Here is an 18,710-nt window from a genome sequence, read left to right as displayed (position 1 = left end):
AGGGTGCATCAGAATGATCTAGAACAGGCTTGCCTGGGAAGGGGCAGTCTAAAGGGAAGGTCCATTTTGAATCCGGGTGTAACAGTAGGTATTTGCAGGGGGTATTTAGGGGTCCCCACTCAGAGCTCACTGCATGATGGTGCTGTATGATGCCCTCACCTGTCTTAGGCTTCCTTCTGTCTCCTCCATGAGGGAGGACCTTAGGGATCAGCTGCTGCTATTGTTCCTAGTAAAGCCTGGGCATCTCTAGGAGTGACTGCTAAAGCCCTTCAGTAGATGGTCCAGCCTGGTAATCTACACATTTGGCAGCAGAAGTTCCCAGGCCTCTGAACCCTGCTGGCTTGACTAGCAGCAACTGTCCAGAGACTAAGGTGATGCTGGAGGGCACAAGGGGCCACAGGTGCTGGGTGTGCATGAGTGAGGTGATGTGCCAGAGTGGAAGGTTGCACATGACACAACTGTCCTGACCCAGAAACAGCTTTTAATTTTTTTAGCAGGAGTCAGGCCTAAAGTCGGGCCCCTGCCTTCTTGAGCCATTTATGACATAGCCCATCACAGCTGGATTTAAAAATACACAAAAATATAATACATGTTATAAAACCTAGGTGGGGTTTGGAGGTGGGCCTGAGCAGTTGTGAACGGTGAAAACCTTCAGGAAAGCTCGGGCGGGCGGGATGAGGAGAGGGGCACAGTACTTCATTTGAAACTCATAAATACCAGGTGACCTGGGAACAGGACAGTTGACCCTGGGGCCTGGATAAAGCAGGGGAGGAGACAAGGGCTCCTCAAGTTCCTGCCTCCTGTCTTTAGGACGTTGAAGGGGTGCCTTCTAGCTGATAGGCTGGGGAGAACAGGGCAGCACCCTGTCCAGCCTCCAGCCCAGCTGTACCACTGGTCAGGATGTTTCCTGTAGCCTGTTGTAGGGAGGTAGCTGAACCTAGGCTCTAGCTCTGCCCAGTTCTGTGGACCTCCATCTTGGCACTTTGTCTGATACAGGAGATCCAGGCTTACTGTGCAAGAGGGCTGGGAAAAGGCTGGTACCCAGGAGGTACAAAGTCTGGGCCCTTCTTAGCTCAGCCCCTACCTTGACTCCTTGTACCAGGGCAGCCTAATTAGCTGCCCCTCTGGCTCCCATTCTACTCCCACATTCCCTCGGGGGCAGAGACCATGCCTGCAGGTGCCCTCCGACCCCCAACTCTTACATCACTTGAGGCCAGGTGGAGCCCAGCCAACTGTGGGGTCAATGACCAGGAAGGCCACATCACCATGGAACCCTCTTCTCTCCAATAAAGCGCTGAACAGTGGCGGGGAGCGTGTGTACTAGGGCCTGGGTTCCAGCCTGAAACCCATGGGTGAGTGAGTCCCCCAACCCACACCCCGGGAGGCCAGGCAGGCAGGTGTGTACAAGTCTGCCTTGCACCCTTGTGGAGTCAAAGGTGTGCTAGTCTTTGACAAGCTTGTAGACATGGTGCTGTGCCCCGTGCTCGCTCGTGGAGACTTCGAAGACAAAAGCGATGACGAGCAGGGTCTCCTGCGAGTCCCGACTTGTGACCACCTGTGGGGGCAAGGAGGAAGAAGAGAAAATGGCAGTGCTGTGCGCATGCGCACCTCTCCCAGCTATCCTGGTTCGGACTGAGCCGAACCACCAGACAGCCTCGCACCTGCAGGATAGTAAAGTTCTCTAGCACGCTGTTCATCATGTACTTCTCAGGTAGATGCTTCAGCTTGTGGATGAAGTTGATCATGTACTCGCACATGGGTGAGCGGTGGATGCGGTACACGAAGCGGCCGTTCTCCAGGCGGGCATACTCGGTCTACAGAGTGCAGTAGCAGCGTCACTGCGCATCACAGACCTGTCTGTGCCCGCCACCCACCTCCTCAGGCCGCCACTCACCTCTACTTTCTCCACCACCTGCTTGCCGAAGGAGCACACCTTGGTAGAGACACTGATGGTCATGCTGTCAGCTGAGCTGTACTGTGAGCTGACCCCATAGAAGGCTCCAGGGCCCTCTTGAATTGTGCTGTTGAGGTCAGCCTGGGGGGGGGGGAGGGTACCAAGTGCTGCAGCGACCAGAGGCTAGCCTCCTCCTTCCCTACCTCCATGCCTCCAGTCCCACCTACCCAGAGGCCTGCAGGTCCCGCCCAGGGGCCCGCTGGTCATGGAGGAGAGCAGAGGCAAGGAGCTGGGCGAGCTGCCCATCTTGGGTTGGGAGAAGCCTCACCCAGAACTTGACAAGGAAGAAGGCGTTTGGGGGCCCCTTCTCGTAGAGTTCCTTCAGCCCCCCCTTCTTCTCAGGGAACTTGTCATAGATCTGTCGTACATCCACCGCCTCCAGCGGTGGGTCTGAGAAGGCAGGGTTTGTCTGGCCGATGTGCACAAACAGGTGTTTGCTGTACTGTGGGGAGGGCCGAACCAGGGTCAGCCTGCAGGGGTTGACCTGCAGGCCCACGGACCCTGATCTGGGTGCTCTTTTACAGGCCAGTCTCCCCACCATCCCCACAGTACCGTGTCAGGATCCCGTTGCACCTCCATGAAGGCAGAGTACTCCAGGAGGCGTAGCCGGGAAGAGGCGATGGTGCGGTCCTGCCACGCAGGCGCAGAGGCAGAAGAGGCAGGGGCTGGGGGCAGTGGGGCCAGGGACTCATAACCTAAAAGGGTAAGACGTAGCTCATCTGTCCATGCTTAGTGGACAGCAGGGTTGGGCTTTACTCTGGGGGGGGGGGGTGTGCAGTGCACAGCCTACACACCAAAACAATGCCACAACCTAGAGTGCAATGCTGTTAAGATTTTGGTGTCTTTCTGTACAGGGAATAGAAACCTATCAAACCCCTATAGCTGCCACCCACCCCAGTACAAATACACACAGGTCCCAAACAGAAGGGCAGATGCTAGAGGTATCAGGTGCTAGATGGCCTGGGGGACACTTACTGTTGAGTGTTGGTGGCAGGGGAGGCTGGATGGGGTAGGCAGGCTGGGCAAAGGGCTTGATGCTGTGGACAGGAATATGGTGGGCTAGAGGTTCAGATACCCTTCACCTGCCCAGTCCCTCTCCTGTATCTCCTCAGCAGATACCTCAAAGTGCATACTCACAGGCTAGCCCACCACCTTTGTTTCCTCCATGATTTAACTCTGATAGCATCCAGCTGCATCCCACAGCTGGTGATACATGCCCCTCCTATCCTTAAAAAGCTATTCACTGTGGCTATCAGTATATTTTCAGAACTGAGATCCCTGAGCTTTCTTTTCTTCACTACCTGGTAGTAACCAGGGATTATCTTAGGTTCTCCAAGAAGGAGACAAATACAGGGAAGGTAATGGTGAGAGACAGGGCTCAGGAAGGACGGAAGAATGCATAGACACAGGCAATACTTACTCCTGAGATGGTCCAGGCTGTTGTCCTAGCAGAGGGGGGCCACTCCAGAACTGTGGACAAAACCAGGGCCTCAGTATTCAGGAACCCTAGCCACACCCCAGCTCAGCCCCCAGCCCAGTGCATCCATACCCTTGAGGAGGTGGAGAAGACAGCCTGGGGTAAAGGGGAGGGTGGGCTGAACTTGTTCTGCAGGACGCTGGCAGAGACAATCTGTGCAGATGACATGGATGCCATGCTTTGGAGTGCTTTGTCCTTGGAGACCTGGTCCTGGGGGATAGTGGTCACATGAGGTCTGAGCCAGGCTCTTCAGGTAGGAATTCTATGTCCCGCTCTGCTATGGATTCAGTAGTGTCTACTCTCTGAGCCCCAATGTCCTGGTGCCTGTGTCCTTTCTGGGCACAGCCCACAGAATGAAATACTACTTTATTCTATGCCACAGTAGGTAGTCCCTCGCAGACCCTGAGGGAACTAGTTCTGGGCGCTCCCTCATACTGAATGCAGCGTGCCTGAAGCATCTGCATAGACACTGAACACTCCTCCTGGATACTCAAATTGTGACTTTTCTATGGTTTTGTTTCAGTCCCAGGGGCACAGGGCCACTTACCAGGTTCATGGCCTGTGAAGGAAAAAGGGACAGAGGATTAGATACACCAGGGCTCTGTGAAGAAGGAACATGGGTTTTTTTTGCAATCCACCCCACCCCATGCACTGGCTGTTAGTTCCCAAGGAAGCCAAGAGGCAGGTGGGTGCCCTTCCCACCCCAAGAGGGAGTGCTTGCCAGCTAGGAGGTACCCTGGCAAGGTAAGGATGAAGAAGAAAAAGATAGGACCATGGGGTCTGTTCTGAGCCACAGACTTTGGAGACTTAGAGGCAGGGAAAACAGGGCAGATTTTGAAGTGCTAACTGAGTCTCAGAACTCTTCCCGCCTCTACTGAGCTACCAGCCAACACCCTTCATATCCTCCCTCAAGTCCCCAAGCCATTAGCAAGCGACAGTCAGGAGGAAAGAGCAAGGTGGACAGAGGAGAGGCAGGCTGCAGTAGCTCTCAGACACCGGCCACCTGCTGTCCAGTCACCAGAGCTGTTGCCTGGGACCCTGACAGCCTGTTTTTGGTTTTGTTGAGGCAAGAGTCTCCCTGTGTAGCTCTGGCTGTCCTGGAACTCAGACCTGCCTGCTTCTGCCTGAGTGCTGGGGTTAAAGTGTTGCCACACCAGACACCTCAGAGCTTTCGGACTTACTGCTGTCACTTGTGTGTCTCAGGCCCTCTCAGTTCCTCAGCCCTGTTCTGGGCAGAGCAAGGCCAAGTGGCAGGGGCCATACCTTCAGCCTGGACTGAACCTCCTGAGACTTCCTCGTGGCTAGAACCTGCAAGTGACTAGAGACCTGTAGGGAAAGAGAGCAAAGGACAGAAGAGAAGGGGGCAAGAGAGCTCAGGCCAGAGAAGAGGTATTGTGGGCTGGAGAGCCGGCCAAGGCAGAGGCCCGCAGTGTGCAGAATGGGCGAGGCACCGGAAGAGGCACCCAACATACCTTGATGCCAACCTGGTATTCCCGGACCTTCTTCCGAGCTAGAACCTGTATGTGGCTAGACACCTAGGGGTGTGTGCCCCGCCACAAAGGAAAACGCAGATGGTGAGGAGGCACAACCAGGATGGCCAGGGCAGAGGGAGCACCCCAGACCTCATCTCTTGGGGAACAAGCTCCAATAGGCCTTGAATTAAGAGTCCACGGTGGCCTCACGGACTACTATGCACCATGGTGTAGGCTATTCACAGAATGGGAACACCAGTCCATGCTCAGGCTGGTGAGGGCTGCACTTGACCCAAAGGAAGTGGGTGGGTCTTTCCCTCCCCCACCTCTGAGGACCATGCAGGCTAGCTATGGCTCCTTGGCTCCTCCTAGCACTAGATGTGCATTGAAGCCACTGCTGCTTTTTTTTTTTTTTTAAACTTTTCCCTCTAGACTTGAGAACCCCAGTAACAACCTCCAGCTGGGCACTCCTCTGGCAGATCACTGCTCTGGAGTCCCAGCAGATGCCCACTCTTGCCATGACAATATTGATGGCCGCCAAACATACATGCTAACATTCCCCAAGTTTCACAGGCCCAGCTCATTTGGTCTCTGCAGCAACTCTGACTTACAGATGACCCAATTACAGCCCAGAGAGGCTCAGCTATGCATCCAGGGTCACACAGACGGGTTGTAAAGCTGACATTCAAACCCAGGCTGTGTGGCCCTCTAGGGACCTTTGGCTTCATCAGCATGCTACTCACAGGACTCTTTTAGACCCTTAAGTGGGGACCACCTCCCCAGGCAGCTCTGACAGCTGGAAGTCACAGGGAGCTTACTCCCAACTTGGAATCTAGCTGTTAATATGGAGGCTTTGTGCCGGCCATGGTGGCACACACCTTTGAGCATGTGGCCCAGTTGGGTTTGACTCAGTCTGAACTTAATAGACCCTCGGCTCCTTCCAGAGGTTCCTGAAAATATGGGTGTGGCCTACCACAGTGGCACTAACAGCAGATGCACTCAACTTCTCTAGGTGTCTGTATGTCAATCAGATTAGTTGCCAAGGAGCTAGGGCTGGGAAGCAAACTTAGCCCAGGCAGGGCAGCCTATGGGAACTGAGGGCTTGACCTCAGATGTGTTGTCTGGGGGCGGGGGGTTGAGACAGAGCCTTATGCCAGAGCCCCAAACTCCTCACACTGAGATCATAGGCATGTGGAGGGTGTGCTCTTATCAGCCCTCCAAGTGCAGGAGCTGGAGCTCAGGGATCAGAGTGCCCACCCCAGCTGTAGAGGACCCAGGGAAAGATTCAGGGGCCCAGAGCAAGCATTACTAAATGGCATGATAGGCAGGGAACCTAGGGCTTCCCCCTCTTCCCAGGATGAGGTTAGGGCAGGAGGGGATTGTCTTGCACCCAGCTCTCTAGGGATGTAGATGCAGTTTAAATCCCAACCCCTGGAAGGGCTGAGGTTGACTTGACCTCTCAAGTACCCTAGATCCAACTCACTATCCTCTGTCTCGTCACCCACAGCTGTCGCCACTCCCCCATCCCTACCACCATGGATGCTGGTCTGCCTCCACCTCCAGGCTGGCCTCCCAGATCCAATGCCCTGGCAGCTGTAGGGCCACATCCCCCACAACTGCCCCCCCCCCAGGCAGGGCTTCTTCCCTTTTCCATTGCACTACCCAGTCCTGGTTCATTCTGTTAGCCAATCTTGATTCCACCTCCTCCTAGCTGAGCGACACCCTTCTCCAGTTTCTTAGTGTTATGTCAATTTGACACAAGCTAGTCATTTGAGAAGAGGGAACCTCAATTGAGAATATGCCCCCACAAGATCGGCTTGTGGACAAGCCTGTGCTACACTTCGTTGGTTGACGTGGGAAGGCCCAGGCCACCCTGGACAATGCCATCCCTAGGAAGGTGGCCCTGGGTAGTCTACGAAAGCAGCAAGCAGCATTCCTCCAAGGTCCTGCCCTGCCTTCCCTCAGTGATGGACGGTGATGGGGAAGTATAAAGTGAAACAACCCTCCCTTTCCCAAGTTGCTTTTGGTCAAGGTCTTTATCATAGCAACAGAGCGGGCTCGGAGTGGGTTATGGTCCTAGTCAGGACGCTATCACTTGGTAATTCTGTGGTGTGGGGTATAATGGTTGCTACCATGTCTGATCTGTTGAACCCCAGCTTGGCAGACTCCCTTTCCTGGTTAACTCCCACATAGTCCAAAGGCAGTTCTGGTGTCCTGCTTCCAGGCCTACCTCAGTGAGACTAGACTACCTGTTTCTACTCTACCCCTCCTGGTACACATTCATCTTCCTGACTGGTGAGCAGGCCCTGTGGGCTAATCTGTGGTCCCTAAACACAAGAAGCCCATGGGTGGAGTGGCAGGGGGCCAGGGCCAGCTCTTTACCTGTTTTCTCGTCCTGGTCTTTCCCGTCCTCAGTTTGATGTAGCGGGCAATCAGCTCATTTCGACCTTGTCAGAGAGAGACAGCCAGTGAGGACTGGGTAGAAGGAGGGTCAGAGCTGAGGCTGGCACCTCACACTCGCCACTCTTCACACTGCCTCCAGGACCTGGGGCAGAGGAAGGCCTACACAAAACGGGGGACCTTGACAGGCGTCCCAGACAGCATGGTCATCACTCTTTTTAACGAGGCTCAGAGGCTGGAGTGTAAGTGGGTCTCAGCCCTTGTCCGTTGTCTGTGAGCAGTTCTATATGGCTTCATCCTGGGCATGGGAGACCTTGAACAAACCCTGTCCCTTCTCTGGTGAAGAAAGCAGGAGGCCTCAAACATGTCTCTTATCTGGTAGCTTGGGTCAAGGTGTGTCAAGGGGTACTTATGCCAATGACCCATATGGTGTTACCCAATCGACTCAGTCTTGAGGTAGGGGCTCTGCTCAGCATCAGAGACCCTCTTAGGGAGTAGGCTATGCAAGGTGGGGGCTGTCTATACATACCATAGGCCGTGTGTCAGCTTCCAGGGTGTGCACTCAGCCCCCCAACCTCTTGTCCTCCCCAGAACTGCCACATTCCCCAAATTCCTCTGTGATGACAGAACAGGCCCCACTGCTCCTCCCTGCCCGCCAACCCATCGTCTAAAAATACCCAGTGGGGCTTCCCTGCCATTGGTGAGGGTGCAATGTGGGCAGGCAGCCCTACCCAGTGGAGGCACCCCAGAACACCCTCCTGTCACAAGAGCGGGGGTTCAGGCACGAAGGACCAGCCTGGGCAGAGGGTGGGACCCCTGTCTACTTCTCCCTATGGTATCCCCTCAGTCCTGTCGGATGTGTCTGGTACTGCCTCACTAGGCCATAGGCTCTCAGAGGCTCCCTGGACTGACCCAGTTTTCCTGGCCCCCTGAGTCACCCCGAAACCTCCAGCCGTCAGGGCTGGGGAGAGGCAGGGAGCATGTGGGCTGCGGCCGGCCTGTTTGCGATGCGAGGTACAGCTGGAGGAGGCCCCAGACACAGGCAGCTCGAGCCCGCCCGGACTCGCCCGTCGGGCAGGCGGCCAGGGCTCCCCCAACCAACCGGTCTGGCAGGGGACAGAGAGCAGGGGGCGGGGCCATCGGGCGGGGCCACGCCCACCTCTGCTTGCCCCATGCACTCACCGTACATCTTGCCCTCATCCGACAGGATGATCTTGCGCCGGCCGCAGGGCGGGTAGATTGCCAGGGCCTCCTGGAAGCTCTGCTCGATGTCCGGGCTCCACACTCCCTCGGCATCGTTGTCCAGCCCCTTGTCCAGGCCTTCGGACCCATCCTCCCGGGCCTCCCCGGGGCTGCTGTTGGCGGTCCAGCTGTTGGACGCTATTGTGCTGGTTGCTCTGGGCTCTGGGCCTGAGCCCCCTGGATGGTGTGAGCCTGGAGGAGCAGATGAGAAGGGTTAGGGCAGGGTTTCCCCACCCCAGCAGCCACACTCCTGTGCTCCCTACACCAAGGGCAGATACTCCAGGATCGATGAAGGCTGACAGAGGTTAAGCCTGTTTAGAGCTGTGTGACCTTGAATGAGTTAGTTTCCCTCTCTGAGCATGGGTCCTATAAAAAGTCAAAATGGGGGACTGGTGAGATGGCTCAGTGGTTAAGAGCATCAGTTGCTCTTCCAGAGGTCATCCTGAGTTCAATTCCCAGCAACCACATGGTGGCTCACAGCCATCTATAATGGGATCTGAAACCCTCTTCTGACATGCAGATGTACATGCAAATACAGAAAATAAATAAAACTTAAAAAGTCAAAATGGTCCCTCGGAGGATTGCAGACAAGAGTGGTGGACCCTGCTTCCATCCCCAGCACCCGAGCTAACAACTGCCTGTCATTCCTTGAGTTATAAGGGTTAAAATGCCAGGCTGCAAACACTAAAAACCAATAGTAGTTGGGTATGGTAGTGTAACACCCAGCACTTGCAGCGGGCAGAAGATCCGTTCAGCCTCCTCTACTACACAGCACTTCTGGGACCAGGGTCAGCCGGGGCTACATGATACCTTGGCCCTTCTTGCCCCTCTTCATGACCCCCGTGTCCCCTCAAAAGAGAATGTGCTAAGCCTGACTTGCATGGTGGCAGGATAGATGGACTCCTGGAAGTTGTTCCCTCTCCTCCACAGGCATGTCTCATTCATTCACACTCACACACACACACACACACACACACACACATACACAGGAAAAATAATAAAGGTAGTAGAGAGGTCTCCCCCACCCCACACACAGAGGAAAAATAACTAATAAAGGTAGAGAGAGGGAGGTCTCACACACACACACACAGAGAGAGAGAGAGGAAAACAACTAATAAAGGTAGAGAGAGGTCTTACACATACACACACACACACACACACACACAGGAAAATAACTAATAAAGGTAGAGGTCTCCCCATCACCATCAACAGGTGCTGCACACCTGTAATCACAAGCACTTGGGAGGCCGAGGCAGGAGGATTGCTAGTTTGAGCCAGGCATGGTGTTTGCCTGTAATCCCAGAATTCAGGAGGCTAAGGCAGGCAAACTGCAAATCTCAAAGGTCAGTCTGAACTACACAGAAAGACCCTGACTCAAAACACAAAAACCTGAGCATGGCGGCATAAGCCAGTAACCAGCGCTGGAAGGGTAGGGCAGATACACACAGCAACTGAGTCCAGCCTGGACCGTGAGAGAGCACCTCACACCTGCATGTCTGCCCAGGCTCTACATAGGCAGGCAGAGGGAATGCAGGGAGGAGCATGAAAGTGGGAGGTCCCCCAGGCACAAGACTGCTGGAAGAACTCTGAAGCAGAGTATCCAGCAAGGACTGGTGTGTCTGCAGCCCTTTTGGGGCAGAGAGGTGAGAGCTCTGCCAGGGCCTTCACTACCCACCCTTCCCAACACCAGGGCAGCTTGGGGCCCCTGCTGTGAGAGAAGACTGTCCTCACCTTCCCCACAGGTAACTGAAGAGAATCCCACTGAGGACCTTAGCACTGGCCAGCTGCTGCTCCGCACATAGCCAGCACAGAGCAGCAGAGACCAGCTAGGAGGTGCAGACAGCAGCCTGGCTCTGCCTGGCCTGTCCAGCCTCCTCCATCACTTCCTGTTCCCATAGCCCCTCACCACCCACAGGCAGGCCTGTCCTGGCTCACACAGCACATGGGCACCTGTGCTCCATACACCCTTCCTGTCCCCAAGAACACAACCCCAGACACATGTCTCCTGCAACCCCAGAATACCAGAATCTGACACCACCCCTTGGTGCAATTTGCTGTGGGTAAGCAAGAATGCAGACTGTCTGCCGGTGCACACCTTTAATGCCAGCACTCAGGAGGCAGAGACAGGCAGACCTCTGGATAGACAGACAGACATACACCCAGCAGTGTCTGACCAAATGTTGATCTTGGAGCTCATTTTACTTATCTGTTGGAGACGGGTCTCACTATATAGCCCAAGCTGGCCATCCATCTGCCTCAGCCTCCCAGGTGGTAGGATATCAGGCATATATACACAACCACACACAGCCCTAGAGTCAGGTTTAGACTTAATATTTCTAACAGTGGCACCTGCCATACGCCAGGTACTATAATTATCACATGAGAAAAGCCAAGGAACAGAGACGTTAATTTCCAAGGACACACAGCAAGTCAGCCACAGAGCTGGGGGATGGGGAGAGGGTACATAGGGAGAGAAGAGAGCCCTGGCTGCCCCCCCCGACAGGAAAAAGGCAGTGAAACCCACCACCTGGATAGGAAAGTGAGGTTCAGGCCACTGAGCCCCCTCAGTTCGTGGCTATAACAACTTCAGGGCCCCACAACACTGCACAAGACCAGTCACCCAGGAGTCTCTCTGTGGTCAGTGGGCAGCTGTCCCTGCCCACAAGAACTGTCTAGGTCTGCAGCCCTTCCATCCATTGTATGGTAGGCATGGACCAAGGTGTGGATGGGAAGGGGCACTGGAGCAGCATTTGGTGGTCTTAGCCTCCCCAGGTATCCATCTGCAGCTGCCATGGAGCTGTCAGACCAGCTGGAAAGGTCAGAGGTCCCATCCTGAGATAAGACCCCTGGGCCCTCAGTCTCAGATGGAACAGCCAGGCCTAGTACAAGGGGGTAACCTGGCAGTCCGACTCGTGAAGAAACTTGCAGGCCTCCCCCAAGTCTCTGGCTGTCTCCCCCTCATCCAGGCCATGCCCCCTTCCTGGGTGATGTCAGCCCTGCCCTGCCCCGCCCCCGCAGGAGCATGTGGCCAAATATGGCTAACAGAGCAGCCAGGGAGCTGGGACAGACTGGGGGGGGGGGCGGGGCAGCCCCTGGCTGGGATCTCAGGCAGCTGGAGAGGGGGAAGGGTATTGAGGGTGAGGGGTGTCAAGGAATAGGGACCCTAACATACACACCCTACACAGCTCCCGGGCACCTGCTGGGCTGACACCGTTCTAAGGACACACCCCTGGAGGGCAGAGTACCCACAGGAGTGGCACCCCCAAAACAGCCTCCCACAAAAACAATTTGTGCAAGGCTCCCCACTGCCCAGCATGGGCAGACGCTGGGGGTAGGAGTATTCTCTGTTGACATCATTCAGAGAAGACACCCCTCGGAAGGCAGAGGAGACTACTGGGGTGACCACTGCTGCCCTCCCAGGATCACTATGATGGATGAAGGCAGTGCCTGGAGCATGGATGCTCACCCCCAAACCTTGGGACCACATGGGAGCCAGGAGGCCGAGCCTCAGGGGCAGGTGGGTGGGAGCAGTGCAGCCCCCAACCTCTATAGGCTGCGTTCTGGGTGGAACAGGGGGCAGAAAATGTTGGGCGAGATGAGCCCAGAGAGATGGAAAGGGCAGGAGGGTCCCAGAAGCGTCACCCAGCAGCCAGCAGTCGCAGGCCAGAGTGAACTGTGGAGAGCACAGAGACCAGCTAGTACCAGACAACCCGTCAGGCTGACAGACTCTCATCAGGAGAGGAGGCAGAAGACCCAGGGATGGGTCCACAGCAGGAGGAAGTCAGGGTCCTTAGAGCAGAGGAAGGACAGAAACCCGGGAGATGGGAGGGAGGGGCGGGACCTGGATTGGCGGCTCCTCCCACAGACCCTCTCCTTCAAGCCCGAGTTTTCTGGATGGCTTTAGCCTTCCCCAGGCTTCCGCACCTCACCCTTAGCCTGCAGAACAGTCACACCTGCCTCCTCCCCTCTCCAGACCCTCAGACTTGGGGTCAGAAGGTGCCTCGGGCCAGTGACGAGGAAGGGGCCAGGAGGCTCAAGGAGATAAGGGGCCCTGGGTGCCCACTCCCAGCCCCGGGGCCAGATCTACGGGCAGAACTGGCCAGACAGCTCTGAATGGAGGCCAGAGTTGGGCGGCTGCAAAGTCCCCGTGGCTCCCTCCGCAGGGATAAGGCCAAGCCTGGGGCGCCGGCTCCCCGAGCGCTGATACCGTGGTATCGGCATAGCAGAGACAAGGCACGTGGTCAAACGGCCCTTCGCTGTTTCCCAGGGCTGGAGCTAGCTGCTACCTGTCCTGCAGAGACCCCTTCCCCCAAGTGCTCTCACTTACAAGAGCCATAACCCAATGCGGGCAATCAGTGCATCCCCTGCGCTCCACCCCAGACTGGGCTGACAAGGAGGCAACGCCGGGCAGGGCCCGCTGGGCCTCCCCACCCCCTAGCCTTTCTTCCCTCCACCCCACCCCCACAGCAGCCAGCTGTTCTCCAGCTGCCAGAGGCTCCCACCCTACAAGTGGCCAAGCTCTGGTTGGGACCAGAATGGGCCAGGGGAGGGGATAGAGATGCTCTATACCTCCCCCACCTCCAGTCTAAGAACCCAGAAGGGACCAGCCAAGTAGCCACACCCTGCCAGGCTGGGGAGGGAGGATCGGCTCCCCTTCTCCACAGGAGGGAGTAATTTACAGGCCCCTGGAGGAGGCGGTGCCTCCCCTCTCCCGCTCAACTAATGTGCTTCCAATTTGAGAATCACCGTTCCCGCCCCTCTCCACTACCCCTAGGAGCCCTAGCCAGGAACAGCCCCCTCCTCAACGCCCCAAACCTCCAGCAAACAGCCCAGAATGCCTCCAAACCACTCCCTGCCGCTTTCCAGGGTCTCTTTGTATACGGAACCTGAGAGATCCAGTGGGGGGGGGGCAGGCTGGGGGGGTAACTGGGGAACTGGGGTCCCACAAAACCAGTTAACATGTGGCTATCCACCAGCACCTCAAGTCACCCACTGGGCTGCCAGCAGTGGGCGATGTCATCGGTGTCCTCCGGACCATCGAAGTCTCGGTGTCCTCCATAAGCAGGTTTCCACCTTGCCCTTCCTCCATCGGAGGACAGCAGCCATCGTACTGTGTTAGCCTGCTGTGTTTCAAATATATATTGCCTTCACATATAGTCATAGTGTTATTTATTCCTCTCTGTGTGTGTTGTTAGTGTGAGCATGCTTACGCCACAGTTCACGTGTGGAGGTCAGAGTCTTTCCATCTTACAGGTACTGAATATCAACCTCAGGTCATTCGGTTTGACAGCAAGCACCTTTTCCCGCTGAGCCATCTCACCCAACCCAGCACTCTTTTGAAAATGGGTCTTTACTCCTGTACCCTAGGTTACCCTCAAACTTGTGGTACTCTCAAGTGTTGGGTTTTACAAGTGTGAGGAAAAATTCAAATTAGGGTTTTGTGTATTAGAACATAAAGTTACCATTTTAACTTTTTTTTTTTTCTTGCTGGGTTTTGATACAAGGTCTTTGTAGCTCTGGCTGGCCTTGAACTCACCACCCCTCACACCTCAGCCTTGCATGTGTTGGGAACCACAAATGTGAACGAAAATGAATACATGCATATCATAGTATCTACTGAGTTAGACGTTTCCATTCCTCTCTCAGCCTCACTGGTACTGGGATCCACTAGGCATACATGCCTTCTCTTTCACAGTATTCTTTTCTTTTTTCTTTTTTTGGAGACAGTCTTTCTATGTAGTGCTGGCTGTCCTCAAACTTAAGAGATCGATCTGCCTGCCTCTACCTCAGAAGGTGTGCACCACCACACCCAGCTTCACAGTATCATTTCAAGGTATTCCAGGTAGATGCCACATGCACTGGGGTCACAGGCCCCCACACCCTGTGTGGCATGGCCCTGAGGATGTCACCCACACAAGATGAGACAGTGACCACCCACGGCGTCAGTCTCAGTCACACCCATTTCTCACACAGAGAGCTGCACACTCTGGCTATCTCTCCCAGGCTGTCTCACTTACATACAGGGCACAAATATTGTGCTCAGCTCCTCCTCACACACTGCGCCCTCAAACACATCGATGGCAGTGGACACTGCTCACGTATAGTGTCATAAACAGTCACACAGACAAACCCAAAGCCACCTCACGCATCATTTCACAACTGGAAACAGAAGTGGCCACACCATGGTATGACAGGTCACATGGGATGCCCCTCACATAGAATCATAGCATCACTGTCCCACACACAGCCAGTGTCACCCACAGACATGCTATTTTCTTCATGATTATCAAAATGTGATGCCCAACAACAGAAAGTCACCTGGGCAGATATACAACACACACACACACAGAGAGAGAGAGAGAAATCCCCACTCCCCAGTCAACTTACACACCAGATTCTCATGGGCTCTCTTCCCACCATGTGGGCCCTGGACATGAACACGGGGTCAGCAAGCTTGACTACAAGCTCTCTTTTACGCTCAGAGCCACCTTGGCAGCTCAAGTTCTCAGTTTCTCTCCTTACCACAGGGATGGAGAGCATCATGGTGGCTCTCACACGCGTCGCCACAGACAGCTTTTCTCTGTACCTACTCTTTCCTACACGTACTCACTGCACAGCAGATCCCACACAGATGACCCCTCTCTCCCCTCTCACATGCTCAAACCCAGCCACACACAGCTGTGTTCTCATTTCCCTCTATCACTTCCTGTCCTTTCAGGACTGGCAGGGAGTCCAGGAAGCAATGAGCATTCGAGGAAACCCCAAGGGCTGAGGCTTTGGAGATCTGGGTCTGGATTCAGGGTCTGGGGACAGGTAGCGCCTGCTCAACTGCTTGCCTGATCCTCTGCTCGGAGCAGCAGTGCTCACAGGGACAGCAGCAACCAGGTGATTCCAGCTCTAACCAGAGAGGCTCAGGCTGGGGTCCCAGGGCTGCTGACAGCTCCTGTAACCCACGGGGTACAAGGCTGGGACCTCTGCGAGCCTCAGAACACCATGGCAGTCAGGCCCTCGGAGCCTCTGGTTGCCTGTGACCCGGTTCCTCAAGCAGGAGTTCACCCTCCAACCCTCAGCTCCTCTAAGGACAGGACTGGTGGCTTCTGTCCCAGTAGGCTCCTACACGGGGCCCTAGGGGCACTGAAAGGTTCTGGGTAGCCTCCAGTGGTCTCTAAACCCCACCTACAAGGCCAAGCACCCCCACTACACAGAGCCTCCCTGCCCTTTCACTCCTGCCTCAGGCTACCTCTCATCCATGTCTTAACTATGCGCCCTCCCAAGACTTTACCCCCCCCCACACACACCTCTCCAGACCCCTCCAGGTTCAGCTTCCACGATGAGAGGAGACTGAAGGCAGACAGATGAGCCTCTGCGGGGCTCAGGGATTAGGCACCTGAGAAGTCATCAGTACAGCTGGCCCAACAGGGGACCAGAGGCCTGCCTCCTGACCTCACGGAGCTGTTTCTCCTCTTGACAGCATAACAGGTTAGGATGTAAAAACTGAGTGATGGTGAGTGCAGGGCTCTGGATAGACACTCACCTACGTGTGTGTGCACACACTCAAGAGATCTCCTGTCAACCACTGACCATTCTGTTCCACCATACCCAGCCCCAAAGTGCTAATTAGCATTAATTACAGTTCCCTCCCTGGGGGTGGAAAGCCTGGCTTCCAGCCCCTCCCTGAGGAGGGGGTATCCAGTCATCACGTCTACTCTTGGGCCACACAGTGGGTGAATAGAACCCCATCCTTTCCATGAAAGAATAAAAAAGCGTTAACAGACAAAGGGGGAAGATCTGAGTGGAAAGGGAAAACTAGTCGCCCTCAATTGCTCTAACAAGTGTTCGGGGCTAGGGGAGTCTCCTAGGGAGGTCCGGGGCTAGGAAGGACACAGACACAGTCTCCCTAAACCTCTAAGTTCTATCTGCTTTCCCGCCTGGCCCAGGGCAACAGCAGCCCCTAGCCGGGCAGTGTCCCAGACCCCAGCACTGAGGCGGAACCGTGTGTGCACAATCCAGGCAACGATAGGGTGAATACACGGAGCCACCAAGAACACCAGCCCCTCAGAGCTGTGTCCAGCCCCCCCACCCCCATCCTCCCGGCTGGGCTACAAGTCCAGGCCTGACTAGGTTCTGCCCCTACCTGGAGAGCTCGGGACACAGGCCCTGAGAAGCCCGGGCCTCTTCCCCCTGGCTCTTTAAGAATCTAAGCCCTCGACCAGGGCCCCTATTGGGGGTGGGGGTAGAGTAGGGACTTCGGTGACACTGCCCCAGGGCCTGTTGGGCTAGAAAACAGACCCACATCAGCGCTCCGGCCTCCTTTCCCAAGAAGGAATAAAGACGTGACGGACAATGGAGAGGACCCGAGTGGGAAGGGAAGACTAGGCGCCCGCAATTGCCTTAATTAACAAGTTCTCCGGAGAAGGCCCCAAATGAAGCCACGTCTCGAACGAGGCTCCCGGTGCTCGGACCTGGAACTCTGAAGCCCTCGCCCCCGACGCGGGCCCCAGAACGAGAGGACAGGCGTCCTCCTTGGGTGCGCACACGCTCCGGGCTCGCAGTGTGGCTTCCTGACGCCCGACCGGGTCCCAGTGAAGCCGCGAGCAGCGCTCACACCGACGCGCCCTGACCAAGGCCTGCGTGGAGCCGGGGCCCGCCGGCTCCCGGAGTCCAAAGGGCGCCCCGGATACGAGTCCCGGCGGCAGGCCCTCCGAGCCCGCCGCCCCAGGCTCACACCCCGGCACACGGCAGGGCCAGGCCCGGGCACCCGGGACACTCCGGGCTTCCCAGCCTCCGGGTCGCGGGGGGGTGGGGTGGGTGGGCGGGGCTTCCCGGAGAGCGTCTCCCCCTTCCCTCCAAACTTCCCGACACCAGGTCCTGGGCTCGGGCGCAGGCTGGACAATAGCTCAGAGACCCCAGAGTGTCCCGGGTCTCCGCCATCCAGAAGCCACTCGAGCGGTCACCTCTGCGCGCGAGGCCTCCGAGTTGCGTCTCCCGGGCTTACCTGCTCCGAGCTCCGGGGGGCGCTCCGCCGGGCCGCTCCGCCGGGCCCGAGGGAGTAGCGAGGGGGGCCGGGAAGGGGGGTCGTGGGCAGGGGGATGGCCGGAATGCACGGAATGAGCCGGGCCGGAGCGGGAGGTGCTGTGCGCGGAGGAGGGAGCGAGCGGGACGGAAAGTTTGTGTTGAGGAGCCGGGCGGGGGGGCGGGGGCTGCGGGCTGGAGGGGCGGGCTATGGGCGGGGCCAGAGATGGGCGTGTCCGTGGTGGGCGGTGTCGGTTCGGGGGCGTGGTCTAAGGCGGGTCCCGGCCTGTGGTCTCTGACCACCCAGCCCCAAGAACTCCCGTCAGCGCGGATTCACTCTGCCACGCACCCCAGCTCCCGCTTGCCATCTCAGAGTCCCCACATCCCCTATAATACCCCCTTTTGGGTACCCCGCTGAATCTTGGGGATCAGGCCTGGGGCGGAGCCAAGAGTGGAGCTCTGCCCCCTGGGCCGGACTTCCGAAGATGTCGGGGGTCCCGGGGAGCCGCACCCCGGGACCGAACACGCACCGGGTCCCGGGGCTCCCACCCTTCCACTCGGGTCCGCCTCAGCCGAGGCCTCTGCAGCGCCCCTCCCACTGAGAGCCCGCCCCCCCTACTCCGGGGCCCCAGACTCGGCTCCGCCCTGGCCGGACCCGGTTTGTCTGGTTCTCCCCGAGTTGCTTGTTTCTCGAATTTCTCCCTTTCTCCCTCTTCCTGGACCTCTGGGGCCCCTCCCTATCCGCCCTGCTGCGGGACCCTGAGCTCCCGCCGAGGTTCGATGGGACCCGCGACGGCTGGAGAAGGGGGCAAGGGAGCTCAGAGCGCGCGTGGGCACCTGGGTCTACAGGCACGCATCCAGAAATTACTGCTTCGTTCAGTCCGGGAAGTGACTTTATTGGGAATGTAGGTCCCTGATCTGTTTCTCCGTTTCCCCAGCGCGAGCCCAGAGGGGCCTCAAACTTCTAATTCAGGCTCCCGGGCAGGAAGGACTTGGGGTGGGGTGGGGGGAGTGAGGCAGGCATTGCTATGCCACCAGATGTTCATCTCCATCCCAGCCTTTCAGAGCCTGTGCCAGGCTGGAGATGCGCGGAGTCCCCAAGAAGCAGAGGGGTGAGCCCTTCTGTGGGTGCTGTGGGAGAGGGACCCTGACA

General features: G+C 56.7%; 1 protein-coding gene across 1 annotated transcript; it reads right to left on the bottom strand.

Moving 5' to 3' along the window:
* Positions 1-463: 463 nt before the first annotated feature.
* Positions 464-17,925, bottom strand: Tead3 (TEA domain transcription factor 3). Its single transcript, XM_051186593.1, has 14 exons — positions 17,907-17,925; positions 17,541-17,765; positions 8,486-8,737; positions 7,286-7,350; positions 4,904-4,966; positions 3,979-3,990; positions 3,504-3,641; positions 3,375-3,424; positions 2,930-2,991; positions 2,507-2,649; positions 2,223-2,396; positions 1,895-2,035; positions 1,662-1,814; positions 464-1,555 (listed from the first exon to the last, which is right to left on the bottom strand). The coding sequence occupies exons 1-14, from the start codon at positions 17,923-17,925 to the stop codon at positions 1,442-1,444; spliced, it is 1,611 nt and encodes a 536-aa protein (XP_051042550.1). The 3' UTR covers positions 464-1,441.
* Between the last annotated feature and the right edge of the window lie 785 nt (positions 17,926-18,710).

The sequence above is a fragment of the Phodopus roborovskii genome, unplaced genomic scaffold, assembly GCF_943737965.1.
Source record: "Phodopus roborovskii unplaced genomic scaffold, PHOROB, whole genome shotgun sequence".
NCBI classification, from domain to species: Eukaryota; Metazoa; Chordata; class Mammalia; order Rodentia; family Cricetidae; genus Phodopus; species Phodopus roborovskii.
The sequence above is the reverse complement of the archived record's forward strand: the minus strand, read 5'-3'. Positions and strand labels throughout refer to the sequence as shown.

What these genes read in the sequence shown, in the direction of transcription:
- Tead3 (XM_051186593.1), bottom strand. An exon ending in GGATGAGGGCAAGATGTACG is followed by an intron (nt 7,351 to 8,485) that starts GTGAGTGCATGG and finishes CTCTCTGACAAG; the next exon opens with GTCGAAATGAGCTGATTGCC. An exon ending in TCTTCCTTGTCAAGTTCTGG is followed by an intron (nt 2,036 to 2,222) that starts GTGAGGCTTCTC and finishes CCCCCCCCCCAG; the next exon opens with GCTGACCTCAACAGCACAAT.